We start from the raw sequence: 16,841 nt of genomic DNA on the forward strand, positions 1-16,841 counted from the left end.
CATCTTTCTAGACGCTGTACTTTAAAATCATCACCATTTCTTGTATTCATTTTCATATTAATTTTCTGGTGTTCTTCACACATTAGTGATCCCAAATGAGGTGCGATCTTCCAGTCTGCTCACAAGAGCTAAGGAAGCATCAATGTAAACTATATGTGACTCAATTAAGGATCTTGAGATGGAGAGATCATCCCACATAAGCCCTTTGTAATCACAAGTATTCTTATAAGAGGGAGATTGGACACAGGGACAGAAAGCCATGTGACCACCGAAACAAGATGCTTCACTGCTGGCTTTGAAGTTGGAGGAAGGGACCAGGGGTCAAGGAATGCAAAGAATGCAGTGCTAAAAGCAGGAAAAGGCAAGAAAACAGATTCTCCCCCTGGAGTATGGCCCTGCCGACACCTTAATTTCAGCCCAGTGAAACTGGATTTTGGACTTCTGGCCCAGAACTGTATGAGAATAATTGTGTGTTGCCTTGACTGGTACATTTTTCTTACCTTGTACATGAGAACAGATCAATTAATAATCTCTGCTCTTGGCCCCACCCTCTCTATCTTTTTGAGAACTACCAGACTCGGAAGTAAAGGAGTTCTTAATAGCTTTGTAGTCCAGTGTGTGGCTGGTCTGAGGAAGATAGATGGGTATGCTAGGAGGTACTTGGGGAAGGAGGACGGCCATGTTTCCGCCATCTTTCTGGGGCTCCAGCAGAAGCTGAGCTGGGGTTCCCAGGGGAATACACCACATATTAACAATGGGCAGACACTGAGACTGAATTTCAAGAGTCCCCCTCCTAGGAAAGCCTTGTAGATGTTGTAGTTTTGGCCCTACATACCTTCCCTCTTCTTCTGTTTTGGGGAACTCCCTCACTTCAGGTGGACCTGGAAATCCAGCCCATTGTAAACAACTCCCCACCCCACCCCCAATCAAGGACTATCACTCAATTAGGCCTTTCAGGTGATCCTACAAGAGTGATTCTCAAACTGGATTGTGCATCACAATAGCCTAGAGAGATTGTTAAAACACAGATTGTTAGGGTTGGACCCCAGGAGTTTCTGATTTAGTAGTCTGGGCTGAGAATTTGTATTCCAAACAAGTTCCGTAATATTGCTGGTCTGGGAATTTGAATCCCAGAAGATGGAATATAGGCAGCGAGCTCCTCCTACAGAGATGGTTCATAAATTCCGATGATGAAATCCCTGAATCTGATCTGGATGTTGGCATTCCAAGAGTCTGGTTATTCTTCTTTTTAACTTTGTGAGCCAATTCTCCAAGTTCAATTCCTTTTTTCTTAAGGTAGCAAGACTTGGTGACTATTGCTTGCAAGTAAAGAACTTTAATAGATGGAGCTTGCAAGGAACACCCTCAATATGGAAAAAGATGAAGCTTGTGGAACACCAGACTTACAGCTCCTAGATTAGACACAATCTCTATCTGCGGAGACTGTATTACTATGGATCAAAGCTATCATTATTGAATGCCTCCTTCATGCTTTAGGATACTAAGAGTTTCACGGGCATTTCATCAGCCTCACAGTCACTCTGAAGGGAAGATATTTTTATCTTTACTTTTCATTTGAGGAAATGGGGCTCAGGAATTTACTATTGGAAAAATATAAAATCAACAAAAATATTGTCTGTGAATGGTGGGCAATACTGAGAAAAAGACAATATTTTTCCAGTTTGCTTTATTAAAAAAAATTTTTTTTAAATTTAAGTAGAGATAGGGTCTTGCTCTTGTTCAGGCTGGTCTTGAACTCCTGGCCTCAAGGGATCCTCCTGTCTCGGTTTCCCAAGAGGTGCTAGGATTACAGGCATGAGCCACCATGCCTCGCCTCCAGTTAGCTTTTTGTTTTAAATATTAGATGTTCCATAAATTCTAGCAATATCAGAAGAGCCATATTTGGCTTTTGACTCACATGTAAATAATCAAAGCAAGTCTGACTCACCCTTGGATTCCATATGGAAAGCATGTAGGATGCATGGGATGTTAGCTGAATGTCTGGAGGGAAAAAGCTCATTGTTTTTATTTTTATTACAAAAAGAATATTTATTTGGCAGCAGCCATGGCTACCCCATAGCTGTAGGTCTCAACAAAAGCCACGAAGTGACCAAGAATGTGAGCAAGCCCAGGCACGGCTACTGCCACTGCATAGCACACACAGTTCATGCAGGACATGATCCCAGGGGTGTGTGTCTTTGTCCCCATATAAGTGGTACACCTTGGAGCTGTTCAAGGTCCCCAACAGCAAGCAGGCTCTCAAGTTCTTTAAGGGTGAGAACATAGGTCCGCATCAAGAAGAAGTAGGAGGTTGTTAAAACTTCAGCTGGTAAACACTCCCTTCTTTTAGCTCTTATCTCTTAAGAGGACAATTCCCAGGTGTGTTCTTTAAGGCTTCTTAAAAGGGCCTAGTGGGACAGAACCTAAATTGCCCACAGTAGGACCAATAAAGAATACTTTTTGAAGGCCTAGCACGGTGGCTCACTCCTGGAATCCTAGCACTCTGGGAGGCCCAGGAGGGCGGATTGCTTGAAGTCAGGAGTTTGTAAACCAGTCTGAGCAAGAGTGAGACCCTGTCTCTACTATAAATAGAAAGAAATTAATTGGCCAACCAATATATATAGAAAAAATTAGCCGGGCATGGTGGCGCATGCCTGTATTCCCAGCTACTTGGGAGGCTGAGGCAAGAGGATCGCTTGAGCCCAGGAGTTTGAGGTTGCTGTGAGCTAGGCTGATGCCACGGCACTCTAGCCTGGGCAACAAAGTGAGACTCTGTTTCAAAAAAAAAAAAAAAAAGAATGCTTTTTGGATTAACTGTCTTTCTTTCCCTATTTTACTCTTCTCAATCTCTGACTCTTCCCTAAAGATCACTTTTCCAAACAAACTAGCTGCCTGCAAATCCAGGGCTCAGGGGTTCGTGTTCTGGGGGAACCCAGGCTGGGACAACATTCACCATAAAAAGTTAGAACATACAGATAAAGAAAAAAAACCCACTAAAACCACCTATAATCTTACTTTCTCTAGAAACTTCTTCTGATCAGATCTGGGTGTATATTCTTCCTTTTAAAATGCACGCACACACACTTTTTTTTTTAATACAACAGGGATCATACTGTAGATACTGTTATGTATCCTGAATTTTTTTAATCATTGTAATGTGAAATTCTTTCCGTGTGATTAAATTTTCTTCTCCAACGTAATATTTAATAGCCGCCCAGTAGTTCATTTATTCATTCATGACATACTGAGCAGCTACTATGTTCCAGGCACTGTTCTGAGTGCCAAAAACAACAATGAACAAAATAGATCAGGCCTCTGCTCTCACGGAGCTGGCCGCCTAGTTATGATCTTTCTTAAATTCTCATGGGGCATAAGTTATTTAACCAATGTCCCACTGTGGAAAATTTAGATTGCTTCTGATTCTCAGTAGTATAAACACTGTTTCAGTGAACATTCTCACAAGTATTCTTTGAACCCATCCTCAATTTTCTTCTCTTTGTATAAATCCCTAGAAGTGAAATTGCTGGAAGAAAGAGGATGTGAGTAAACGAGGGTGCTGGATTCCCACCTAAATCTGTGTGTTTGACTATGGAGCCGGAGCCAGGCCATTAATATCACCACATTGAAAAAAAAAATCTCGGTAACTAGAGGCAGCCCTGTGGTTAGGCATGTGGGCGGTATGATTTCATGATTCACAGGTCAGGTCCAGAGTTTTTAAAAAATTAAAATTCTGGGTCTGCAAATTACCAGCTGTATGATTTTGGACAAGTTCCTCGAATTTTTATGCCTCAGTTTCCTCATCCGATATGTGGGGACAACAAAAGCTCTCATCTTAAAGGGTTGTTATTCATTTAGTAAATATTTATTGAGCATCTAGTAATCACCAGCCTCCAAGCTAAGAGTGGACAGCCTAGAAGGAAAGGGAGATATTTATAAATAATTACATAAATATGAAATTGCAGATTGTGTTATGTGTTATGGTGAGAGGTACAGGATGCTGTGAGAATGAATAACAGGCAGACCTGATGTTTTTTTGACTGGGGGTTAGAACATCAAGTGAGGTGTGAGTTGAGATATGAAAGATGTGTAGGAGTTAACCAAGTGTGTGGGGGGCTTCCCTGCTAAGAGAATAGAAGAAGATACAAACATCTAAGAGAATAGAGGGTACACACATCGGACGACGAAGCCATCGTATGCTATTCCTTTCCCACCTTATGGCCCTTGGACATGTAGTTCCTTCTGAAAATCTCTCTCTCACGATTTTACCTTCCTTTGGCTGGTTTCTCTCCTCATTTAGATTTTAGTTTAAATGACATCTCCTTAGAGAGCCCTTTACTGACTATCCTTAAACCTTAACCCCGCCCCCTTGCCAATCATTTTATTCCCTTACTTCTTTTTTTCATAACACCTACCACTGATTTAAAGTCTCCCCTCCCACTTAAATGCAAACTCTTGAGTCGGCAGGGATTTTTTTTTTTCAGATTAAAATACTGAATTCTCAGTGCCTGGCACACAGTAGTCGCTCAGTGCACGTTTGCTGAAGAAAGCACAGTGCTTGGCGCACAGTCTGAGTTTGGCAAAAGTCACAGGCAGGAGAGCCGGCCGGGTGAGGTGTCGGGACCCAGACTCCGGCCTCCGGCGTCGCAAACACCGGGCTGCCCAGTGTCGCAAATAACTGGCCGCTCGGGGGGCGTGGCGGGGCAGTGTCCGTCCGCCCGGAACTCAAGAGCCGCGCCTGCGGTGGTTTCCGGCCGCGGCGGAAGCTTCCGGCGGAGGGACTGTCCCGTGGCACCTGGAGGTGCTGAGGAGAACCTGGACCCCCGGGAGCGGCGACGATGGACGACCACAGCCTGGAGGAGTTCCGTCGGTGCTGGCAGGAGGAGCTGGCGCAGGCCCAGGCGCTGAGGAAGCGGCGACGGCCCGAGGCTGCCGAGCGGCGGGCGCGGAGGCCAGAGGTGGCTCCCGGGCGCGGCGAGCAGGCCTCAGGGTACCTGGCACTGGCTCAGGGCCTCCTGGAGGGCGCGGGGCGTCCCCCGGCGGCGCGGGCAACTCGGGCCGAGAGGCAGGACGCGGCGAGCCGCTCCCGCTCTCCTCCGGCCCGCGAGGGCGGCGCTGGGGGCGGAGAGCAGCTGGTGGACCAGCTCATCCGCGACCTGGTGAGTGGCCGTCGCCTTCTGCCCAGGCCCTGGCCGGCCCCCGACCCCCAACGCAAATCCCCGCAATAAGTTGGAAAATAACTCCCTGTGCCACCAGTTGTCGGAGAAAATGGGTAGACATACACACACCTGTGTTTGTGCATAGTTAGGGTATCTCTGGAAGCAGTGGTTTTCAACCGGGAGCGATTTTTGTCCCCAAATTTGACATGTTGAGGTGCCTCAACGAATGTGTGTGTGCTGCTGGGCATATAATAGGTAGAGGTCAGGCGTGCTCATGGACATTCTACAGTGCACAGGGCAACATCCACAAAAAATTATCCAACCCAGAACGTGAATAAGTATGAGGTTGACAAATCCTACTCTTGGAGGATACCTTAAGCTTTTAACAAAGGTTGCTTTTGAAAAGGAGGACCCAGGTAATTGATAGGAAGGAATTTTGGCTTTTCTTTTTATACTGTTTGTACTATTTAATTTTTCTAACTGCATATATTTAAAAAAAATTAGTAAAAAGGGAAGAAGAGGAGGAAAAGTCCTTTGGATACCTGGAGTTGTTTTCTTTATCTTTTAGTGCAGCACGGATCCCTTGGAGAATCTTCGGATTCTCTCTCTACTAAAAATAGCCCCCTTCACAAAGTTGGTAAAATCAAGGTCACCCGAAATGCATCCATGACTCCCAGGTTAAGAGTTAGGAAAAGACAGCTGGTTTTAGCAGTTTGTTTTACAACTTTTTTTTTTTTTTTTGGAGACAGTCTCGCTCTGTCATCCTAGCTGGATTGCAGTGGCCTCATCATAGCTCACTACAATCTCAAATTCCTGGGCTCAAGTGATCATCCTGCCTCAGCCTCCCTAGTAGCTGGGACTGCAGGTGTGCTCCACCATGCCCTACTAATTTTTTCTATTTTTTGTAGAGACAGAGTCTTGCTCTTGATCAGGCTGGTCTGGAACTCCTGAGCTCAAGTGATCTTCCTGCCTCAGCCTTCCAGAATTTGATTTAAATTAGGCTCAAAGGAAACCCCTACAGGTTTCCAACTGGGAATAATTCTTTAAGTGGCAAGTTGTTTCAATAAATAATTGCATATTTTGTGTAATATGTAGTTTTATTCAAATAACTAGCTACTATTTCAGTTTTTACAAAGTTTTTTACGAAGTGGCTGGTCCATGCTCTGCCTTAATTCTAGTACAACAATCCTGTGAGATAGTTTTTGACTCTTTGCAAATGAAGAAAAAGATTTTCTGTCATTTGCCCATGATTACCCAGCGGATAAATTCTGGGTATTGAATTTGGGCTCAGGTGTTTTGGGCTTTAAATTTCACCAAGTGAAAACTTGAATTGGCATAAGAAGCACCTGAGGGGGGCACGGAAGATTTGTAGGTAGTGTGGGTGCTTGGTCGCTGGGTTGTTGCAGAGGATCCTCTGTCAGCTGAACGTGTGGTGATGGGGCAAGTGCGGTGACTCCTTGCTGTTGCGCAGGCGGCTCTCTGAGGACTTGAGCCGCCACCAGCTGCTGCAGAGGTGGGCGAGCATGTGGAGTTACACAGACCAGGACGTGTCGGTGGGCGGCACAGGGCTCGGCTGGAGGGGCCAGCGGTGGCAGAGGAGATGCCGCTGGCGTTTTTTTGCGGTGGCTGCTGGGCGACTCGTTGAGCAGGGTGACCAGCCAGGACACTAACTGCGTCCTGCTGCGCTGTTTCCTGTAATGTTTCTGTGGACAAGGAACAGAAACTATCCACACATGAAAAGGATAAGTATTGCATTCTTGAGACTTTGTACTGCACAGGGTGCTCACTCAATCTTGGCTACATATATAGATGCACGTCCAAGCATTTTTTTTTTCTTTTTCTTTTTTTTTTTTTTTTTTTTTGAGACAGATTCTCACTCTTGCCTGGGCTAGAGTGCCGTGGCATCAGTATAGCTCACAGCAACCTCAAATTCTTGGACTCAAGCAATCCTTCTGCCCCAGCCTCCCGAGTAGCTGGGACTACAGGCATGTGCTACCATGCCTGGCTAATTTTTTCTATATATATTTTTAGTTTGCCAATTAATTTCTTTCTATTTTTAGTAGAGACGGAGTCTCACTCTTGCTCAGGTTGGTTTTAAACTCCTGACCTTGAGCCATCCTCCCACCTCAGCCTCCCAGAGTGCTAGGATTACAGGCGTGAGCCACTGCGCTCGGCCCCAAGCATCTTAATTATAAGAGGAACTTGTTTTGCTTCAGTGTTGAAGCCATCAAAAGTTATATTTTAAAGTCCTCTGAAAAGCAAATTGTGTCAGAAGATAAAGAGCTTTTAAATATTGAAAGCAGAGCTGAAATGGAAAAGTCTTTAAAACAGATGAAAGAGGGCTTGGAAATATTACACATGCAGCTGAGGGAGGTTGAACAAAGTTGCCCTCTATCAGTTACAAAGAAAGGACAAAGAAGAAAATAAAACCTACACAGGTTCTCACACCTAATAGATGATTACTATTCACATTTTGGGTATATCCTTATGGTCATTTTTTTTTTTTTTTTTTTTTTGAGACAGAGTCTCGCTTTGTTGCCCAGGCTAGAGTGAGTGCCGTGGCGTCAGCCTAGCTCACAGCAACCTCAAACTCCTGGGCTCAAGCAATCCTCCTGCCTCAGCCTCCCAAGTAGCTGGGACTACAGGCATGCGCCACCATGCCCGGCTAATTTTTTGTATATATATTAGTTGGCCAATTAATTTCTTTCTATTTATAGTAGAGACGGGGTCTCGATCTTGCTCAGGCTGGTTTCGAACTCCTGACCTCGAGCAGTCTGCCCGCCTCGGCCTCCCAGAGAGCTAGGATTACAGGCGTGAGCCACCGCACCCGGCCCCTTACAGTCATTTTTATATGGAAATTTTGGCTCATACTGGGCATACTGTGTTCACTGAAAGTATTTCCTAAATATATTTCTGCACCATTAAATGTTCTTTTATAACCTGAAAAAAAAAATAGGCACCTGAGGCCTTTTTAAAATACAGGTGGGCCCTCCCCAGACCTGCTGCTGACTCAATTGCCAGGGGAGGGGTCCAGAAATATGATTGGAAAGATCAAGCAAGTTTCAGACATTGTACACTACTATCTAGCCGCCTGTGGTTTAAGGTCCTCATTCTCAATGCTTTTCAGCGGTGACACTTCTAAGGGAGGCATGGGTACCAAAATTAGTGGAGAAGTAAATCAAGTACAGTTGTCCTTTGAACAATGTGAGGGTTAGGGGTCCTGACCTGCCCCCCAGTCAAAGATCTGCCTATAAATTTTGACCCTCCAAAACTTAACAACTAATAGCCTACTGTTGACCAGAAACCTTAGCGATAACATTAACAGTTGGTTAACACGTATTTTGCATGTTATATGTATTATATACTGTATTCTTACAATAAGCTAGAGAAAAAATGTTGAGATAATCATGAGAGAATATATTGACTGTTCATTTAAATGGAAGTGGCTCATCATAAAGGTCATCATCCTCATCATCAACGTTCACGTTGAGTGGGCTGAGGAGGAAGGGGAGGCAAACACTGTGTAACTTTTATTGGAAAAAACCTGCATATAAGTGAACCCAGGCAGTTCAGGCCTGTGTTCAAGGGTCAACTGTATTCTGAAAATGAAGGGGACCTGCCTGCTGAAGGATCCGAGGGCAGGTCAAAATCTAAGTGTCAGAATATTTAGCTGGATAAAGCCTTCCCCGTCTCCCTTCAATTTATCGCCTCTGCCCCCTTCAGAATCACCCCATTAGGTGTTACTAGGCTGTGCTGTGAGCAACGTCCAAACTCTGGGGCACTTCTAATTCTTAAAAATACTTTGCAATCATTAGTAATACTGCTATAAAGTACTAATTAATCTATTATGTGCTTGCTTTCTCTCTGGTTCTATTTTAAGGGTTTAAAGACATTTTCTTCAGTTCTCCTAAACAGCCCTCTCCAGTGGCCATTCTCAACCCCATCTGGTAGATGAACATTAGGAAAGTAACTGATTTTTTAAGGGCCACTACACCTACCCAGTATCTTCAGCCTGAGAAATCCTGGTAAAATTTATAGACAAGGCTTGGATTCCTATGTCAATGGTTGCAAGCCCCAAAGCCCACAGGGGTAGGTAATGCAGATGAGTGAAGTAGGCTAAGTGTTGTATATTGGGTCATTTTTTCCTAGCTCATCAGGTGTTAATCTTTTTCAGATTCCACCCATAGTTTTATGGTTTGTTTCGTAGTGGCAACCATTCTTTTGGTCACATTAAACATGTCAGTGTAGGAAATGTCTTGAAATATGGCCGCCTTGGTTTGGTTTTGCCTCTTTTTAAAATTTTTTTCTAATCTAGCTGTTGAAGTGTACAAATCATAAATGTACAGCTAATTTTCAAGCGTACACATAACGTGTAAGCAGTACGCAGGTCACAGAACAGCATGTCAGAACCCCACCCCCAGCCCATGTCCTCTTCTACCCAGTGGTAACCAGTCACCTGACTTCTAACCACATTTTAGTTCATCTGCTTTTGAACTATATATAAGTGGAATCATACAGCGCATATTCTTTCGTGTCTGGATTCCTGTGTATAGCATTATCTGTGAGATTGATCCCTATGAATGTACCACATTTAATTTGTTGGTGAGCATTATTGCTAATTTGTTAGTAGCCAGTTTGGGGCTGTCAGTAGCATCACTGTGAATGTTTTGTACATCTTTTGGAACACGTGTACACATTTTTCCTGAGTATTTACCTGGGAGTGGAATTGCTGGCTTCATAAGTTATGCGTATATCAGCCTTGGTAGATGTTGAGAGTTTTCCAAAGTGGTTATACTGGTTTTTTCACTTTTGATAGTAACTCTAGCATGTGGAATATAGTATTTCACTTTCTTTGTTACCATAAATAAAACAACACCCAACTGAAATGACATATAGCAGCTGAACTTGATCCAGCATGGGCAAGCTGATAGGAAGTGACAAATAGAAATACATGCAGTGGCTGGGCTAAAGAGGGTAGCTATTGCCCATGTTAGCTGGTTGTTGCCATGTAGGAATGTGGTCCTGTGTTGTAAGACCTTTAGATTTTTTAAAAATTGAGAATATGTATTTTTATGTTGACTCTTCAGTTTTTGCTGCATAAAAAAAACACCCCAAAACTTTGGATTAAAATAAGCACTGTTAGCTCACATTTTGCATGGTGGCAGTTTGAGCTGAGTATGGGTGAAGTCACACATCTGAGGTTAACTGCTGATTACTTAGGCAGCTCTGCTTCTGGAGTTGGCTAGTTGGCTCTGTGTGTGTGTGTGTCTGTCTGTCTGTCTCTCTCTCTTTGGGTAGATGTGTAGGTCTGGGTTATGAGTCTCTTGTCATCCAGCAACTTAGCCCCATGTGGACCTTCTAAATGTTTTGAGAACAGCAAGAGGACAAGCCCCAATGCCCAGGTGCTTTTGAAGTCTCATAGAGAGAGGGGAATGGAAGACAGTGTTATTGTCACATTGTCTAAAGCAAGTCATGTGGCCAACGCCAGAGTAAGTGTGGACTTACCCAAGTGCCTGGATTGAGGGAGGCATGACCAAGTTAGGGGCTGTGACTACAATCTACCCCACAAACTCTTCTCATTTTTAGTTGTTGGTAACTAATACAAAAAAAATTAATCACATTTTAGATGTTAACACTGCAGATTAAAACCTTTCTGTGGGCTGGATCGGCCTGGGTTCACCAGTTTGTGATCTTTGCCTTGTGTCTTCCCCCAAATCCTTGTTTGATCCATTTTGTTCCATATGGAATGTCCCAGAAACTCTAGTAACAGAGGCTGATCCAGTTAATGTGAAAGGGAAATAAAAATCTGGTACTGCCTTCTAACAATCTTCTCCAATCTTTGACACACCCTTGTATTAATATTAGTGCATCCTATTGTATTTTGGGGGTCATATCCTAGAGTCTTCAGTATCATCACTAGAGTGAGAAGAACTAATAAGTTAGCAATCAAGAGTTAAGTTGCCTTTTGATGGGAAGGCGAACAGCGCTATCTCGGATGGTCCTCTGGCTGTGTATAGGCCAGCACCTTTGATGAACAAGTACAACTGGAATGAAAACGTAGAAATGACCCCTTCCTGAGCTGTGTCTTTTGTGAAGATTTTAAAATAGTGCTATGCAGCTGTTTCTTTTTAGGTAATAGGTTGGGAATACACAAATTGGCACTTGATGGTAGTCTTCTTAGTATATAGTTAAACTAGTGAAAGAAATGACACCACTCTGGTCAGAATTTCAGAGCACTTTGTCTTTCATAGGCACTGTGTCTTTCTTTTGCCTTCCGTTCCCTTCTCTATAAGCTGAGGCTTCTTTGGAGATAGTGGAGCCACTTGAGTATAGTTGCAAGTATGCTTCCACCTTCAGCGTGGTGGTTGTGATATACAGTTGCTTGGTTCCATTTTTACTTTAGGTGGTGTATCAGGACTTTGGGCTGCAAGCAACAGGTACCCCCACTCAAACTGGCTTAAAAAACCCAAACTGGAATCTATTGATTCATATAACTGAAAATTCCAGGTGGTAGTGCTTGTTCTGGGTGTTTACATAATATAATTAGAAATCTCTCCTCATAGTCCTGCTTTCCTTTTGTTGGCTTTATTCACAGGCGGCTCTCCTTTTGAGGACAAAGTGGTTACCAGCAACTCCACTCTTAACATTCTGTCAGCTTAGCAACTCAGGGGAAAGAGAGCAATAAGTCAAGAACCTAAATTCCTGTTGGTCCAAACTGGGTCATGTGTCTATATTGAGCCAATTACTGATTCAAATTGGCCAGACCTGTATCCATTGCCCACTCCTGAAGAGAAGGGTGGGGTCAGCCCCACCTAAATCATGTTGGTTATGAGTGGGAGTGTGCTGGTTTCCTAAAGAAGAGAGAATGGATGTTAGGTGGGAAACAACAGCAATAACAGATGTCCACTTTAGGTGGGCGTTGGAAGCAGCACTAACTATGGGACTACATTAGTCCCCCCATTATCTGCGGGAGACATATTCCAAGTGCCCCAATGGGTGCTTGAAACCTAATCCTATATGTTTTTTCCTATACATACATACCTATGATAAAGTTTAATTTATAAACTAGGCCCAGTAAGAGATTAACAACAATAGTAATAGAACTTTTTTTTTTTTTTTTTTTTTTGAGACAGAGTCTCGCTTTGTTGCCCAGGCTAGAGTGAGTGCTGTGGTGTCAGCCTAGCTCACAGCAATCTCAGTCAAACTCCTGGGCTCAAGCAATCCTGCTGCCTCAGCTTCCCAAGTAGCTGGGACTGCAGGCATGTGCCACCATGCCCGGCTAATTTTTTCTCTCTATATATATTAGTTGGCCAATTAATTTCTATTTATAGTAGAGACGGGGTCTTGCTCTTGCTCAGGCTGGTTTTGAACTCCTGACCTCGAGCAATCCGCCCACCTCGGCCTCCCAGAGAGCTAAGATTACAGGCGTGAGCCACTGCACCTGGCATAGAACAATTATTAATACACTAATATACTGTAATAAAAGTTATGTGTATGTGGTCTTAAAATATTGTACCATGAGTGGCTGAAACTGTGGAAAGTAAAACTATGAATAGGGTACTGTGTTTCTTGTTCATCTACTGTATTAGATGCTGGGGAATCAGCCTTAAACAGAAGGGACAGAGTCCTTGTCCTCAGAGAGCCTAGGGTCTTGTCTCTTTTAACTAAAAGAATGAAGTCAATGAAGGCAGGACAGCCCTGGTTACAGGTCTGGGCTCTGGAGTCAGTAGACCCGAGTTCAGATTCAAGCTCTGCTGTTTGGCTAGCTGTTTGACCTTGGGCAAGTTAACTTACTCTGTCTTACCTGTCAAGTGAGGCTAATGCTAATGCCCATCTTGTGAAGAGGCAGTAAAATAAGGCATGGAACTTAGCACCAGCCTGGCATGCCGTAAGTGGTTAATAAATTTAAGTTAATACTATTATTAGTACTGCAGAAGAGTTCACTATGTTATTTCACTTCCTATTTGCTAAAACTCATCTCTTAGGTGCCCCTAGCCTCCCCACCTTTGGACTGGGGATTCCTGGAGGGGACAGCATCTGTTGTCTTTCTTACTCTTCTACCCCTACCTGTCTTACTGGTGCAGTAAGGTCCCTGTCTACATTTGTTGAGTTGAAATAACAGCAGAATTGCTGCTTCTAATGGTAACTTTATATAAAGAGGCTCTAGAGGGTTAGAACTCTTGTGAACATTTCAGGCATCCTTCAAGGTTAAGATTTGGGGTTTCAGGCTTGCAAAAAGTTTTAATATTACTGGGCACTATTTATCACTCAACTATGTCAATGCTTAACCTGTCAGAGCCTGCATTTATGTAGCCAAAAAGATCAATTTAATGGCTTAACTTTTTTTTGAGACAGGGTCTTGCTCTGTTGCTGGGGCTAGAGTGCCCTGGCATCCACCTAGCTCACTGCAACCTCAAACTCCCAAGCTCAAGTGATACTCCTGCCTCAGCCTCCCCGGTAGCTGGGACTGCAGGCGTGTGCCACCATGCTTGGCTAATTTTTCGTTTTTAGTAGAAAGACGGGGCCTCACTCTTACTCAGGCTTATCTCGAATTTCTGAGCTCAAGTGTTCCTCCCACCTCGGCCTCCCAGAATGCTAAGATTACAGGTGTGTGTAGGTTTTTTTTTGAGAGATGGGGTCTTGCTGTGTTGCCCAGGCTGGAGTGCAATGGGTGATCATAGCTTACTGTAACCTCAAATTCCTGGGCTCAAGCAATCCTTCCATCTTAGCCTCCTGAATAGCTAGAGCTAGTTTTTACAAAAGTTTTTGTTTGTTTGTTTGTTTGTTTTTATAGAGATGGGGGTCTCATTTTGTTGCCCACGCTGGTCTTGAACTCCGGGCTTCAAGTGATTCTCCTGCCTCAGCCTCCTAAAGTGCTGGGATTACAGGCATGAGCTCACTGCACCCGGGCATTACCCACCTGGCTTTGCACAAACAAATCCACACCCCTCTGAGATCTGAACCTTCTCTCCCTGTTTTCTCTCCTGGCTGTGTCCTAAAGCACTGATCCCAGTTTAGACTAAAAGGGGACTTTCAAAGCAGAGGTCCAGCCTGTTTTGTTTCACACCAACTTCCTTCACTGCCACTCCCAGCCTCCTGGGACTCCCTCTGCACTGGCTCCCCCAGTCCTTTACTCTGGCATTCTTTCCCTCCCTTGCCAGAGTCCCTAGGGGAATGAGAATGTGTCTTGAAGTTGGAAAGCCTATTCCTGTTTTTTTAAAAAAAAAAAAAAGATAAATCCCATGGACATTTACTGTGTGTAAGGCGCTGGGCCGGTTAGATTCTGTAGTGTAATGGCTCAGTTATATCATCCACACATGCAGTCAACAGATTTTTATTGAGTACCTTTTGCTCTTCCTCACAGCTAGGCATGGGGATTAGATTAAATGTTAAGAGACAAATTGGCTTTTTGTGGACTGCTTGGGAGCTTAACCACTCTTTATAGCACTGTTTCTTTGGAGAAATGATTTCCAAGTTCTAAATAGCCAGCTTACTAATGAACTTTGGAATACCTTAGGGGACTATCTATATTGCCTTTTGTAGTCTTCTGTATTTATTCCATTTTACTTGATGATGACTTATCTCTATGAAAGATTTTAGCTCTTTGAGCGTAGACGCCATTTCTCATACATTTGCTAACGGCACCTCCCTCCCTCCAGTCCCTGGTGTGACCCTGAATTCAGATAATGTTTTGAACATAAATTATTTAAAAAAATATATTGCTTTGCCATGACTGTAAAAATATTGAATGCTCACTGTAGAAATACTCAGGAAATTCAGCAGAACAGAAAGAAGAAAACAAAAATCTCTCATAATGTCATTGCTCAAAGGCTACCATTGTCAACATGTTGGTATTTCTGACATTGTTTTTCTTTGTATAGGCCTGTATTTTGAGACAAATTTGGGATTGTAAACAGATGCCTGATTATCCTGACAGCATTTCAGACTCCCCCCCCCCCCCCAGCCAACCAATTTTTTTGGTCTCAAAGAAGACACAGGTGAAACTGGAACTCATCCATTCCCTCTGGTTGAGATTGTGTGGGTCTGCTCTGCTCAGCTTTTGCAGTATGTGGAAAGCTGAGATAAACTTTAGAAAACGGTCTCCATTCAGTCACAGATTTAGTAGAAACGGTATTACAGATCTCTTATTTGAACTTGAGGTGCTTTTCTCAGTTTCTTAAAACACCACCTTGAGAGATCTTTCATGTTCTCTTTGCCCTGGAGATGTACATTGGGAACAAAAACCTTAAGTCAGTTTCTTTACTTTTTACTGATTTGGCTCTTAGTAATTATCCTTTCTTCTGTTAAACAAGAGAAGACAGATTAAATTTCTAACAGTAAGGCAAAAAACCAATCCATTTACAGAATTAGTCTTACATTAGCACATAGGAGTACAAATCAGCCTCCCTGGGGATGGATCTATTTGCAATTTCTCTCAGCATTTTTGGAGTAAGTCCAGTAGACTTTGGGAAAATCTAGTATTCACTGACTTCAAATTAACAAAGTAACATGACCCCTTTGTGGGTTTTTTTCCTTGATTAGGAAAGAGGGGATAGATGGATTTTTATATCTGCCTGTGATTTAGGGTTGTGGTTCTCAACTTTTAATGTACTTGAGGATCCCTGAGAAAAAGATGTTTAAGCAGTAGATCTGGAAATTTGGTGGAAACCTGAGCACTTTTTTTTTTTTTTTTTTAACTCCACAGGTGATTTTGATACAGGACAAGAGTCACCAATACTGCTAGAGAATCATTATCTGAGTCATTGTCAAGGAATTAAAAGCCAGGTTGTATGTTATAAAAAAGATACTTTTCTTTAAATTTGAAGGAATGTTAATACTTTGAATTAATTGGTCTTCTGTAGAATAAATTTGGCCCGTCTCACATTGCTGGGAGATATTAAATTACTACAAAATTACTCTCTCTAAACATTGTAATCACATTGATACAGTGTGATACGGAGATTCCCTATATTAATATTTCCAATGCTTTTAATTTCTTCCTTCTTGAAATATCTTTGTTTCTGAAATGCCAAGTTGTCCATTTTCATGTTTTTAAGTCAATATGGAGTTGGATTAATGTGGCCCATAATTTTGGATGGCTGTGTGCTTTACAACAGTATAGGTGGCTGAAGTCTGATAGTGTCTTTTATTTATTTTTAATTATGATATTATAATTGTACTTATTTATGGGGTACAGTGTGGCATTTCGATAAATGAATACAATTTGGTATCCATCACCTCAAACATTTTTTTTGTATGTTGGGAACATCTTTTAGAAACAAAATATTTCTCTGCACACTAGTAGCAACTAGTATTTTTTTCCTGCATTTGTGGACTGTGGGAAGTACCAGATCAGAGTGCTTAAGACATTCTGCTGCTGCTACAGTATTAGGATTTATGTGGTTACCAGGCTACAGCCTTTGTCCAAGATGTGGCTTCGTATTCTTGTGAAATCATGCCTACCTGTATAAAAAAGTTGTGTTTTCAGCCTCAGGGTCAAACATGTTCATAACTCTGCCTTTTGTAAGGTGTTTCCCAAATGATATGTTACTAATAACAAACTGAAGTTTATGAATCATTTACTTATCCTTGAATTTACTCTATTTTGTTGGCTGACTGTGTAATAACGTCACTCTCAATTATCTGCATCCCAGTATGTCTCCTTTAGTAGAGGAGAGGGAAGTA

General features: G+C 42.8%; 1 protein-coding gene across 2 annotated transcripts in view; it reads left to right on the forward strand.

Moving 5' to 3' along the window:
• Window positions 1-4,734: 4,734 nt before the first annotated feature.
• The window catches only part of FBXW8 (F-box and WD repeat domain containing 8), a 116,433-nt gene continuing 104,326 nt past the window's right edge, over window positions 4,735-16,841 (forward strand). For both annotated transcript variants that reach the window (XM_012756547.2, XM_012756546.3), the window contains exon 1: window positions 4,735-5,156. In XM_012756547.2, the coding sequence (XP_012612001.1) occupies window positions 4,836-5,156 (321 nt within the window). In that variant the 5' untranslated portion in view covers window positions 4,735-4,835. The remainder of the gene's footprint in view (window positions 5,157-16,841) is intronic.

Source organism: Microcebus murinus, chromosome 22 (genome assembly GCF_040939455.1).
Source record: "Microcebus murinus isolate Inina chromosome 22, M.murinus_Inina_mat1.0, whole genome shotgun sequence".
Taxonomy (NCBI): Eukaryota; Metazoa; Chordata; class Mammalia; order Primates; family Cheirogaleidae; genus Microcebus; species Microcebus murinus.